Genomic DNA, 13,960 nt, shown 5'->3' with positions numbered 1-13,960 from the left:
TCTCTGGAGCATAGGACATTGAGAGGAGATTTGATAGAGTAAAGATAGGGTAAATGCAAGCAGGCTTTTTCCACTGAGGTTGGGTAAGAACTAGAGGTCATGGGTTAAGGGTGAAAGGCAAAATGTTCAAGAGGAACATGAAGGGAACTTCTTCACTCAGAGGGTGAAGAATGTTGTATATTTAATATTTCAGGAACATTTGAATAATATTGTAAATATTGTTTGATTAAACATTTTTGTTAATTTAAATAATTTATTACAGGTTATATGTAAAAATAAGTGAATTGCATATGTCATGATGCTATCACATGATATGTGTGCGCTTCGCTTAAAGTAAGCACAAAGTTAGACTCACATTTCGGACTCCCATGTCTTCCTTTGAATTAGTTTAACATTTTGAAGTTACAAAGCATAACAGTGGCAATGAGGTATTTTTAAAATGAACCAGACATGGCAGAGATCACCAGAATGTGATCAGAAGCGCAACAGAATGTTCAAGTTTTTAAAAAGTGCAGTGAGGAATGGTAAGTAAAAAACAGTACAAGTGTACAGACAGTCGAGTTTAAAAAAAGACACAGAAAATGGAAGAATTCTTGGGTTCATACACAGTGAATACTCGGTGATGATAATCATTAAAAAAGCAGAATTAGCTGGCTACATCAGAAAGATTGATGCGTTTGATTACACAACAGAAAACTGGATTTTTAAAAAATATATATTGAGCAAATTGAACAGCATTTTAAAGTAAATGAAATAGGCAATGAGAAACAAGTGCCAATTTTGTTGAATGCATTGGGTTTAAAAGCATACAGTGTGCTTCAAAGTTTAACTGCTCCAACCAAACCAGTTGAAATAAGCTTTGCTGATATTGCTGAAGTAATGCAAGAATATTTAGAACTGAAACCATTATTGATTGCAGAATGTTTAGGTTTCATAAGCGGAATCAAAAGGAAGGAGAGTCAATTTCAGCTTAAGTGGCTGTATTGAAGAGATTGGCTGAGTATTGTCAGTTCAGTAATGGGGTTAATGATGCATTGAGAGATCATTTAGTTTCTGGAATCTTACAAGATAGCATTCAAAAACGGCTCCTAACAGAAGCACAGTTTACATTTAAAAGAGCAGTTGAAATAGCTATATCAATGGATACAACAGACGGAGACACAATTGAGTTGCAGTCAGGAATGTAAGTGAGCAAGAGCACAATTGCAACGTCTAAACAGAAACCAGTCTGACTGAACAAATTGTTTTACCATTGTGGCAGGGGATCACATACACCAGACCAAAGGTGAAACTTGCAGAAAATGCGGCAAAGTAGGACAAATACAAAGAGCATGTCAGGCAGACAAAAATAAATGGACTGCACAGAGAAGATAAAAAGTCAAGTTGCAGTTTCAAAAAGAACACTAATCTGCATGCTGTTGATGAAAAATCTGATAATGATGAGAGCGACACAGAACTGGCTAGCTTTGAGATTTTCAAAATGAAATCTAACATTAGATAAGCAACATGGTTTATGCCAGAAGTTTATAGCAAATTAATTAAAATGGAATTGGACATTGAATCGGCCGTTTCTGCCATTTCACAAAATGAGTTTGAACGGCATTTCAAAGATACTGAACTGAGGCCTGCAGATAGCCAACTAAGATCTTATACTGGAGAAAAGTAAATCCTAAGGGAATGACATTAGTATCAGTGAAATACAACAACCAACAAGCCACATTGGGCTTGTATGTGGTAAAAATAAATGGGCCAGCATTGGAATTCTATCCACAAATTGCATGCCACATCCCCTGCAATAAAGTCAACTGAAAGCAAATTAAGAGAGGAATTGGATAATGCCATAATTGTATCCATGCTCTACATCATGAACCATTGCTCAGAGGATTAACAGGTGCAACCTCGGTGACTCTGATTGGAAAGCATGTTGGACCAAGGAAGGTCTATGCTGCCCAGTGGAAGCATGAAAGTGACAAAAAGCATTGGTCTGACAACAATTTTTATAGACAACATATCTGAGACAGCCTCTGAAAATCAGGCAGTTACTTGCGAAATGTGGCTCTGTTTTAAGCTGGAAAAGAGTTCAAGGAATTTCAAAAAAGTTGAAAGCATTCAGCTTTTGTGAGTATAAAGAACCAGAATCTACTCTGTGAGCATCAAGGTTATTGCATGAACTTAAACTGGGAGACAAAAAGCTGCTGGTAAAAGTGGATGCAAAGACCAAAGCCAAGCTGGATGAATGGAAGGCCAAAATGAAAGGAGCCAATGGAGATACGAAAACAGAGGATTTGTCAGATGATGTTGTGGTTGAAGAAATCAAAGAGAGATCAGATTGTACAGGAGGTAATAGAAGGATTAATAAGAGAATATTCCAGTGAACTAAATGAAACTACCGAAGATCGAGATGCACAAGCTAGAAAAAGGAAGAAGAAAGGTGCCCAGAGCTGTCAAATTCATTTTTTGCAGTCTCAGAGTTAACTCCTACAACTCAGCCCCAAGTCTTACCTGCCAAGCAGAGTGATCCCCCGGTCAAGAAAGATGTTATCCCACAAGAGTAAGAAAGCCCCCACAGTGATTAAATCTTTAGGCCTGAATGGGCATGAAGTGAAAGAGGAGAAGGCAAGAGATTGGGGCTGAGAGGGAAATGGATCAGCCATGATGAAATTGCAGAGCAGATTCAATGGGTCAAATAACCTAACTCTGTTCCTATGTCTTATGGTCTTCCAGAATGCGACTATTTAAAATTTGACTAAACTGTGGATGCCCGTATAGTAGTGGCATTATATAGTATACTGCGTATATAGTTGAGATTCATTATCTATTGAGTTGGAGTTTATAGCTAAGCAGAAAGTAGTATTGTGTATTTAATATTTTAGTATTTTTGAATAATCTTGTAAATATTATTTAAGTATTTACATTCACTTGAATAATTATACTGAATTGCATACATCATAACACTAGCACAAGATACATACGCTCCTCAAACATAGTTAGACTCGCATTTCAGACACCTGCATCTTCCTTTGAATTAGCTTAACGTTTTGAAGCTAGAAAACACAACAGTGAGAGTGTGAAACAAGCTGCCGGTGGAAGTGATGGTTGCAGGTTTAATTTCAACATGTAATGGATGGGAGGGGTATGATAGGCTATGGCCCAGGTGCAGATCGATGGGAATAGACAGAATAATATTTGACACAAGCCAGATGAGTAAACGTGCTTGTTTCCGTTCTGTAGTATGCTATGACTCAATATGCACCAGCCCAACACAAGCTTCTCCTCAATCTGTACAGATACCTGGATCCATTTTGTTAGATGCAGGTCAGAATTTGAGAAAGCTTTTGATCCTAACACTGGTGACCAAAATGCTAAATGTTCTATATTCACAACCTGCACATAAGTCACCAAACAGTAATAAACTCATTCAAATTCACAGTAAACAGTTTCTACTTTTGTTTTTTTTTAAAATGAGGAAACAAGCTAATGATAAAAAAAGCTGAATATAAATTTGAATTTATATATACCTCTCTAACATTTTAAGAGAATAAGTTGTTTTTCACATTCCAAATAAAAAGATACTGACAGACTGCTTGTAACCAGAATTTGTGGATGATTTTTTGACATCAAGTGTCCGAGCTTCATTTCAGAAACCGTCTAGACTAACTGGTAGCCTGTATTGGGGACAGTTCATAACCGTACATGCACAGATAAAGAACAGAAAGCTGAATGCATCATAAATACCAATAGAGCTTTCCCAAGATCATATCTGCACAGACATTCACTTCCAACTTTGATTAAAAGCAATGACAACTCTTGATTGTGCCAAAAATCAACATATTAATGACATTCCAATTTTGGGACTAAAATTTCCATAAAGTTACACTTACCAAGCATATCTTCAGACACTGGGGTACGGAGGATATCTCCAGTAAATTCACAACTTGTTTTCTTCGCATCAATACCAGAAGTACCTTCAAACACCTTTTAAAAAGGAATGGAAAGGAGAGTGTACTGGTATCGGTATGCCTCACATTTCACTGACTCACTAGATATGATTTTTTGCCAATGGAAGATATTACTGATTTGCATTATATTACCTTGAACAAAGAAAAATCAAGTGTATGATACAACTGACATCACCAGGAGCACATATTTTAATACAATTATGCAGGAGGGAAAAAAAAGACCTCAGCTATTTCAATATCAAAATAGATCGAGAGAATAGACAGAAACCTTTGCCCGAGGCAGAAATGGCTAATATGAAGTGGCATAATTTTAAAATAATTGGACGCAAGTATAGAGTAAGTCCTTTTTTTAAAACATAGAAGGTGTTAACTGTGTGGAATGTCCTGCCAGGGGTGGTGGTGGAGGCAAGTACATTAGTGGTACTTAAGCAAATCTTAGATAGACAGATGTTTAAAAAAAAGGAGGGTGATGCAGGAGCCAAAGAGCCTGTAACTATGCTATCATACTCTATGTATACAGTATAGGTTTGGCAGAAAGAAAGATAAAACCATGTAAGAAGAATTATTGTTTAGAGATCAGTAGCAGAAATTAAACTACAAAGACAATGTTAGTCAGTCAACTTTGGAGGAAAACAAAATTAATTCTTTTCCCCTTTTTTAGAACCAGAAGCCTAAACTTCTTTCAAAAGCTGAACAAGCTTGTGCACATGCTCACTGTTATATTCCTAAATAATAATCTGGTGTCTTAATGCTACCCTTTAAATTGGTTATAGAGGAACTCAATGAATTGTCTTTACCTGAACTACTGCTTTCGAACCACTGACTTCCAGTACCTGCCCACTGCGCTTGGTACCATCAGGAAGTGTGAGATGCACAATCTCAGCATACCTGGGAAACTGGAGGAAAATTAAATTACGAACAGCCTTCCGACAATTCTTTACATGGAACCGTTTTACAGAACTGTTTTCCTTCTAGTCAGGGGGCACAGCCTCAGAATAGAACAGAGATAAGGAGGAAGTTCCTCAGTATATTTAACGCAGACATTCATAGGTTCTTGATTAGTAAGGGCATCAAAGGCTATGGGGAGAAGGAAAGAGACTGGGGTTGTAAAGGAAAGTATCAGTCACATGCAAATGGTGGAGCACACTCAATAGGTCAAATGGCTTAATTCTGCTGCTATACGTCTTATATACAACCTCATCCAGTATTATAGTATCAAAGAAATCTCACCAAATGATTCTTTCTAATAAGATAAACATTGTCAATTTAACATGAATATGCAAATTTCTAATATAGCAAAGTGGGTCTCAAGCACACAAGATTATTAATCAAGTCCTCTAAATGATTACTTTTGCAACTAAACTACTGCACTTTCACCCTGTTGAATCAGCAAAGGTGTTCATTTTGACCCTCAAAGAAGCATTTGTATTTGATTTTACAGTATACTATAGCTTTCTTATTGCAAACCTGCAAATTAGTTATTTTCAAGTACAGATTAATTACCTTTAACAAGTTCTTGCACACTACACTTCAACCATCCACTCAGCCTGCAGATTAAATATTAAAAACATCTTTATAACATGAATTTCCTCACAGTGACCAACCTATTTGCTAACTATTAAATTCTGTATCTCACTTTTGGGCCTCTCCTTAATCTTCTGTGTTCAAAGTCAACCAATCCCCATTTTTTTTTTAAACACTAACACAGAACTAATGATCTTCACAACATATATCATCCTACTTCAAGTATTCAACATTCTCGGAAGGTATCTACAATCTTATTTTCTTCCCAGCACACCCGTATCCCCCCTCCTCCCCCCCCCCCCCCACACACGGCAGCTGTAGTAATGATTGAGTTAAACTTAACTTAACCCACCCCCCACCCCCACAACCTCTGGATGCATCTTGTGTTTATCTGCTTGCCACATTACCAGTCACTAACCTCATCCAGTATTAGAGTAACTTGAAATTTTACCACTTTGGTTTCTGCTGTAGTCATGATGTAGCACAGAAACAGGTACCACCATACGCATGTCAATCTTTTTGCACATCTACACTAACCCCATTTTCCCACGAGGTGCATATCCTTCAATGCCTTGACTACACAAGTTCCTGCTTAAACATTTCTTAAATGTAATAATTGTAACTGATTCCAGTATTTCCTCTGGCAGCAAATTTCAGCCATCAACTATTCTGTGTAAAAATTGAGCCCATCATCAGGGAGCATTGTCACAGGAAAGCAGCATCCATCATCAAGGACCCCCACCCCCCAGGCCATGTTCACTTCTAGCTACTGCCATCGGGCAGGAGATATAGGAGTCTCAGTTCCTGCACCACCAGGTTCAGGAAAAGAGCCTCAACCTTCAGGCTCTTGAACCAACCCAACACTGAATGGGCTCTACGTACTCATTTTCAAGGATTCTTCATCTCATGTTCTCGATATGCTTTGCTTGTTTTATGTTTCTTTGTATTTACTGTGAATGCCTACAAGAAATTGAATCTCAGGGTTGTATATGGTGACATAAATGTACTTTGAACTTTGGAACTTTGAACAAATCTCCGTTAAAGCTCCTTCCTCTCACCTTAAATCAATGTCATTGTGATAGAATAGATAATCAACATTTTTTCCCCAACTATACCTCTCAATTTCACGTACTTCTATCAGGTCACCCATCAGTCTGTCTTGCTCCAGAGAAAACAATCCAAGTTTGTCCCATTTCGCTTTATAGGTAGCACTTTCTAATCCAGGCAATATCCTGGTGAATCTCTTCTGTACCCTCTAGAGCCTGATCACATCCTTCCTAGAGTGTGGCAGGTAGAACTACACACAGTTTACCAAGTGTGCTTAATCAGTTTTTTGTAAAGTTTCAATATAACATCCCAACTTTTATATTTTATACAGTGAGACAATATATGGAGAAAAGGACGTGGAACTTTTGACACCTTCATACTTTCTTGACCATTTTGGCAGTACATCTAAAATGGAAAGGTTGCTGACATTTAGTTGGAAGTAACAGAACAGATTAACCGCAGAAGTCAAACGTGGCTCTTCACCTCAGCACCGATGAGTTTGTAATTATGCAATCTCACATGGAAACAGAAAATGCAAGCAAACATTGGAATCAACAGAACAGAGTTTGTAAAAGCAGTGGTTGAGAGGGGCAGGTGGAAAGAGAAAAGATTTGAAGTAAAAAATATTTTAAGTTGGACACAAAGTTGAATAAACATAAGTCAACTAACAGTAAAACAGCACTTCAAGTTTCAGAAAACAATGTTATTGAAAAGGGAAATTTTATTCATCAGATCATCTCTCAATTATGAAAACATACATAGCAGTTGGACAGTTTCAGGCAAAAATTAATTCTAAAAGATTTTAGGCACAGATCAAAACAAAATGCAGTAACACCCAGATCTCAATTAGTGATTAAAGTGTACCATTAGAGCAGAACATGCTGACAGAGATTTAAGAACAGGACATGTATGGGATTAGGGCCATTGCTCACGTGAAGGATAAAACACAGGATAAGGTAAACATCTCCATTGAAATGTCTATGTAAATCTACAAAGAGAACATTAAACTCAGTACCTTTACTTGATCCAGGATTACAAGTGGCCCATTAACACCAGAAACCGTTTTATAAGCTGCAAAGTAGAAAACTTGATTAGTTCTTCTGTTAAATATTGCAAGATTCAGAATTTAGTTGTGGGGTGACAAAGTACATTTGCACAATTTTGATACCATTTCTGCAATCTAAAAGTATCACAGGTAGGATTAAAAGATTTACAAAACCTCTAACAGATTGTTTACAAACTGTGCATGTAATACTGCACCATCGCATTATTTTATGGTTGCTACAGTATATATAGATAGGTTATCAACAGTCAGAATTTTTTTATAATTTGGTGACTTGCATCAGAATTTGTTTGGAACATTAGTGTGATGTTAATGCGAGTGCAACAAAGACAACTGACTGTCAGTAATCATTTAATAACATGGAAAGGAATACAAACTTGAGGGCTCCACATTGGCTTGAAATTCTGGCTTCGCTCCACTGTGACTGCATTAAATACAAAAGTCAACTTGACAGAAAAGCTGTGATCAAACTGCAGCACACACTGTTGTGAAGGTTGATAGGTTCTTGATTAGTCAAGGTGTCAAATATTACGAGGAGAAAGGGACTGAGAAGGATGATAAATCAACCATTCATTCATTCATTCATCAGGCAGATCAGCCTCAATGGGCCAAATAGCCTAATTCTTCTTCTATGTCTTATGGTCACACAAAAATGTTTCCTGTTTAGTCCGGTTTTTTTTAAACATTTGGGTAAACAGTTCTGATTATTTACATTAAGATTCCTTGACATAATTCACAGGACAAATTTTGGAAAAATATTAAAATTATTGATATTTGCTTTGGGGTGACAGAAGTCCAGCAACATGAACAACCAATTGTACAAAGAGATGCCTTCTTTTTGAAAAGATACAGCAAGATACGATAAATACGTTTAGTACAACTTGATTCTATTGCTAGTGGTTGAAGAAAACACTGCAACAACTCAGAATTAAGATGCTAAATGAACAGTAGAAGTCAGAGACGTGGAGAGCAAATTATACTGGGGCAATTCCCACAGGAATGATTATCCCTATCATGTTCTAGCAAAGCCAAATTTGTTTCAATATTGTATTCATACGAATTTATATTGGCTTTGCTTCTGACAAAGATAGGATGGCAAGTACAACGCACATACAGAAGAGTGTTTATTTCACTCTGTCCTTTATGAAATATATGGTATATTTTTTCGAAAATCACCCCTTTTATTCATTTTGATAATTAAACGGATGGTCACACATGCGTGACAATATGTGACATTTGGCAAGTAGATACCCGCACTCTTCATATCCACCTCTGTAATAACCTGCCTTACCCATCTCCCAAATTCTACCAAAACTCATCATAGTGTAAAACACACAAAAAGATAACGGCAAACTCCTGACTCTATCAAAGATGCTGCCTGGTTTGCTGAATATTTCCAGTTGCCTTTTGCTGCAGTGAGTGGGTGCTCGATTGCTGAAGGTACTGCAGAGGGTGCAAGGGATTACGCGCCTGGGGGAACCATCACCTCCCCTATTCATTTATTGCCTAGCGGACGCTACAAGATAAAGGTGTTTATCACGCTTCCTATTCTGGGAGTAGATGCAGATCTATACTGTGTGGCTCCAGAGCGGATTCCCCTTCAACAGTCCCTGACTGGAAACGCCAAGTGCCTACCCGCTGTCTATCCCTCCCCGCTCCACACTGTGCAACTCACTCAGCCTTGGCTGCGACATGTAGTCCCGGCTGACGGCCTGAACGTGCTCCCGAGAGGCCAAAGGCGACCCTTGGGCCATCATGTCGCCCACGGCTCCATTCACCATCCGACCGACAGCTTTCAACGCCATTTTGTCCCTTGCCCCAGGAACCGCACACCGCGCATGCTCCCTTGTCTTACGTCCTCCCGGGCCACCCCCCCCACGCCAACCTGCCGCGACGACAGAGCCGAGTACGCCTGCAATCGCTAGTGCGCATGTGCAGTCTGCTTTCCCAGGTGCTGAAAACTTGCCCAGACCACATTGGTCTATGAATGCAGATACAGACAGGGACTGATGCCCTGCAGGAAACGCACCGACAGTAGTTGTCTTAGATTTCTTCACTGTAGAGCACAGCATTTTATTGTAGACAGTGTACCTGGAAATAAGATTCCGAAACTATTGCGATGAATGATTTTTTTAATCTCAAATGTTAATCCTATTTCCCTTTCCCCAGATGGTTACTGATCTGAGGGCTTCAGGCATTTTTCTGTTTCTATTTCAGATTACTAACGTATTTTTTTAAAATTTCTCATAGAATTATGAAATGAAAAATAATTTAAGATATATTTGATTCAGTAATGTCTTTAAGAAAGAGAATCTGTCCCGTTACCCAATCTTTCCATCTGTGACCTGAAACACAAAGATATCGTGAATTCTTAACTGCTCACCGAAATGGCTTTGCGCAGATTGGGTGTACAATAAATACTGCCCTCAACAGCCTTTCCTGAGAAAATTTAGTTAAGGTGAAAAGATGCCTGAGCTAAGCACAATGTGCTGTAGATGGATTATAATCCAATAATTTAAAATAACCTGTTTTCACAAAAATTACACTGCTCTTTTTCCTAAAACCCATTTAACCTGCTGCTCTGAAGTATATATTTCATATATAATGATAGGCCATTTGGTTGTTTGAATTCAATTTATTTCAACTTTTAACTAGCACCAACAACCTTATATACAAGTAAAGCAGTTTTTGTTACAGTTCTATGCTCTTGTCATTTATTATTCTCCACTGAAAATGATATTCATATTTCTTATTTGATTTTTCATCAACTTATTTTAAAATTCATTTGAAATATGGTACAACAGAATAAAATAAAGATTAAAGATTAAAACTAGCTTTATTTGTCACATGTATGTATAGAACATCAAAACATTGAAACATGCAGTTAAATGGATTTTTTTTTTGCTTCTGATGATTAAGTTGGGGAGCAGCCACGAGTGTTGACATGTTTCTTGTGCCAATGCCCACAACTTACCATACTCCCTGTATATCTTTGGAATATGGTGGGGTGGGGAGAGGGAAGCATCAGGAGGAAACCCAGGTGGTCACCAGGAGAACAAACAGAAGCAGGAATCAAAATCCAATCGGTGATCCTTGACTCTGTAATGTAGTGTTCCCAAATTATGTTGAGCAATCCCCTTTTCAGGGGAGTTACTAGAGATTCATAAGGTTTTAATGCTATCACAAAGTAAGTTAGAAGGCTCATTAAAATGAAATAAAAGCATAAGAAATAGAAGCAGGATTATGCCTCTCGGTCCCTTGAATCTGCTTTATCATTTAGCAAGACCAAAGTTAATCCTTTCTCTCAGTTACCATTTCCTATTATCCCTTGATTATATTAATAGCCACTAATCTATCTCTATGCACACGATATCTGAAAGACAATCTGCAAAACTTTGCATTAGAATCAATTTTTAAAGTTACTGAAAAACAAAAACAAAATGGCAACTCCGCAAAAAAAAAAATTGCAGTTAATTAATAATCAAAACTTTGCTCTTACAGTGGCTCTGGACTAACTGCATTAAAGCAATATATGGCCATGAGATGGCAGCAACAACTGTGGTTGCCTATATTTATGCTGTTAAAGAAAATTATAAAGTGGATTTACACAAAGAGCATACTTGTTTAACTATATTACAACGTTTTAGTAATGTTGCAGTCAGTAATGTTATTCATTTGCAAACATTCCACTTCTGTCACTTCTAAATTTAATGCACATCTAGATTGCCATGTAACAGCTGTTAATTTTGCAAGGCAGTGGAAACATTTTTGAAATTGTTCATTAATTTTGTCATGTTGCAACACAGCAAGGTTCTGGATGTCACATAATTATACATTATAGAGCACTGTCTCTTCAAGTTTTCCAGTTTACAGATTTCTTTCTCCAGAATCAGAATCAGGTTTATTATCACCAGCACGTGACATGAAATTTGTTAACTTAGCAGCAGCAGTTCAATGCAATACATAATATAGAAGAAAAAATATAAAATAATAATAATAAATAAATCTTATTCCATATACTTTATACAGCATATGTATATTAAATAGATTAAAAATCATGCAAAAACAGAAATACTATGTATTTAAAAAAGTGAGGTATTGTACAAGGGTTCAATGTCCATTTAGGAATCAGATGGCAGAGGAGAAGAAGCTGTTCCTGAATCACTGAGTGTGTGCCTTCAGGCTTCTGTATCTCCTACCTGATGGTAACAGTGAAAAAAGGGCATGTCCTGGGTGCTGGAGGTCCTTAATAATGGACGCTGCCTTTCTGAGACACTGATCCCTGAAGATATCCTGGGTACTTTGTAGGCCAGTATCCAAGATGGAGCTGACTAAATTTACAGTCCTCCGAAGCTCTTTCAGTCCTGTGCAGTAGCACCCCCCACCCCATACCAGACAGTGATACAGCCTGTCAGAATGCTCTCCATGGTACATCTGTAGGTTATTGAGTGTATTTGTTGACATGTCAAATCTTTCCAAACTCCTAATGAAGTACAGCCGCTGTCTTGCCTTCTTTATAACTCCATTGATATGTTGGGACCAGGTTAGATCCTCAGGGATCTTGATACCCAGGAACTTGAAACTGCTCACTCTCTCCACTTCTGATTCCTCTCTGAGGATTGGTATGTGTTTCTTCATCTTACCTTTCCGAAAGTCCACAATCAGCTCTTTCATCTTACTGACGTTGAGTGCCAGGCTGTTGCTGCGGCACCACTCCGCTAGTTGGCATATCTCACTCCTGTACGCCCTCTCGTCACCACCTGAGATTCTACCAACAATGGTTGTATTGTCAACAAATTTATAAATGATATTTGAGCTATGCCTAGCCACACAGTTATGGGTATGGAGAGAGTAGAGCAGTGGGCTAAGCACACACCCCTGAGGTGTGCCAGTGTTGATCGTCAGCGAGGAGGATATGTTATCACCAATCCACACATATTGTGGTCTTCTGGTTAGGAAGTTGAGGATCCAATTGCAGAGAGAGGTACAGAGGCCCAGGTTCTGCAACTTCTCAATCAGTACTGTGGGAATGATGATATTGACTGCTGAGCTATAGTTGATGAACAGCATCCTGACATAGGTGTTTGTGTTAACCAGGTGATCTAAAACTGTGTGGAGAGCCATTGAGATTGCATTTGTCATCAACCTATTGTGACGATAGGCAAATTGCAATGGGTCCAGGTCCTTGCTAAGGCAGGAGTTCAGTCTAGTCATGACCAACCTCTCAAATCATTTCATCACTGTTGATGTGAGTGCTACCGGGTGATAGTCATCAAGGCAGCCCACATTATTCTTCTTAGGCACTGGTATAATTGTTGCCTTTTTGAAACAAGTGAGAACTTCCATCCATCGCAGTGAGAGGTTGAAAATGTCCTGGAATACTCCCGCTAGTTGGTTGGCACAGGTTTTCAGAGCCTTCCCAGGTACTCCATTGAGACCTTTTTGTGTTCACTCTCTTAAAGACAGCCTAACTTCGGCCTCTGAGACAGAGATCACAGAGTCATCAGGTGCAGCAGGGATCTTCACAGCTGTAGTTGTGTTCTCCCTTTCAAAGCGTGCATAGAAGGCATTGAGTTCATCTGGTAGTGAAGCATCACTGCCATTTATGCTATTGGGTTTCGCTTTGTAGGAAATAATGTCTTGCAAGCCCTGCCAGAGTTGTTGTGCATCTGATGACACATAGAAATATAGAAAACCTACAGCACAATACAGGCCCTTCGGCCCTCAAAGCTGTGCCAAACATATCCCTACCTTAGAACTACCTACCTCCAACCTCGTTTGAAATCGTCTCTTCACACTTGAAATAGCCCTCCACAGATTACATCTGGTTTTCTGCTACAGGCTTGGGTTGCCAGACTTGAATACCACAGATCTAGCCTTCAGCAGAAGATGGTTCATCCATGGCCTTTGGTTTGGGAATGTACGGTAAGTCTTTGTAGGCACACATTCATCCACACAGGTTTTCATGAAGGCGGTAACAATTGCAGCATTCTCATCCAGGTTCGAAGATGAATCCCTGAATACAGTCCAGTACACCGATTCAAAGCAGTCCTGTAGGCGCTTCTGTGCTTCCCTTGTCCATACCTTCTTGTCCTCACTACTGGTGCTTTGTCACATGGTGCGAGCAGAATCATCTGCAGCTTCATGTGAAAAAGACTAAGGATCTGGTGGTGGACCTGAGGAGGGCTAAGGCACTGGTGACCCCTCTTTCCATCCAAGGGGTCAGTGTGGACATGGTGGAGGATTACGGATACCTGGGGATACAAATTGACAATAAACTGGACTGGTCAAAGAACTGAGGCTGTCTACAAGAAGGGTCAGAGCCATCTCTATTTCCTGAGGAGACTGTGGTCCTTTAAAATCTGCC

At 38.8% G+C, this 13,960-nt stretch overlaps 1 protein-coding gene across 1 annotated transcript in view; it reads right to left on the bottom strand.

Moving 5' to 3' along the window:
* The window catches only part of LOC140733625 (V-type proton ATPase subunit B, brain isoform), a 45,296-nt gene extending 35,848 nt beyond the window's left edge, over window positions 1-9,448 (bottom strand). Inside the window, exons 1-4 of the mRNA XM_073057209.1 lie at window positions 9,269-9,448; window positions 7,546-7,601; window positions 4,757-4,855; window positions 3,882-3,975 (exon numbers count right to left, since the gene is read on the bottom strand). Coding sequence (XP_072913310.1) covers window positions 3,882-3,975; window positions 4,757-4,855; window positions 7,546-7,601; window positions 9,269-9,398 — 379 coding nt within the window. The 5' untranslated portion in view covers window positions 9,399-9,448. The remainder of the gene's footprint in view (window positions 1-3,881; window positions 3,976-4,756; window positions 4,856-7,545; window positions 7,602-9,268) is intronic.
* Window positions 9,449-13,960: the final 4,512 nt, after the last annotated feature.

This window comes from Hemitrygon akajei, chromosome 1, assembly GCF_048418815.1.
Source record: "Hemitrygon akajei chromosome 1, sHemAka1.3, whole genome shotgun sequence".
Lineage (NCBI taxonomy): Eukaryota > Metazoa > Chordata > Chondrichthyes > Myliobatiformes > Dasyatidae > Hemitrygon > Hemitrygon akajei.
Note: the sequence above shows the minus strand (reverse complement) of the source record. Positions and strands in the feature narration are given on the sequence as shown.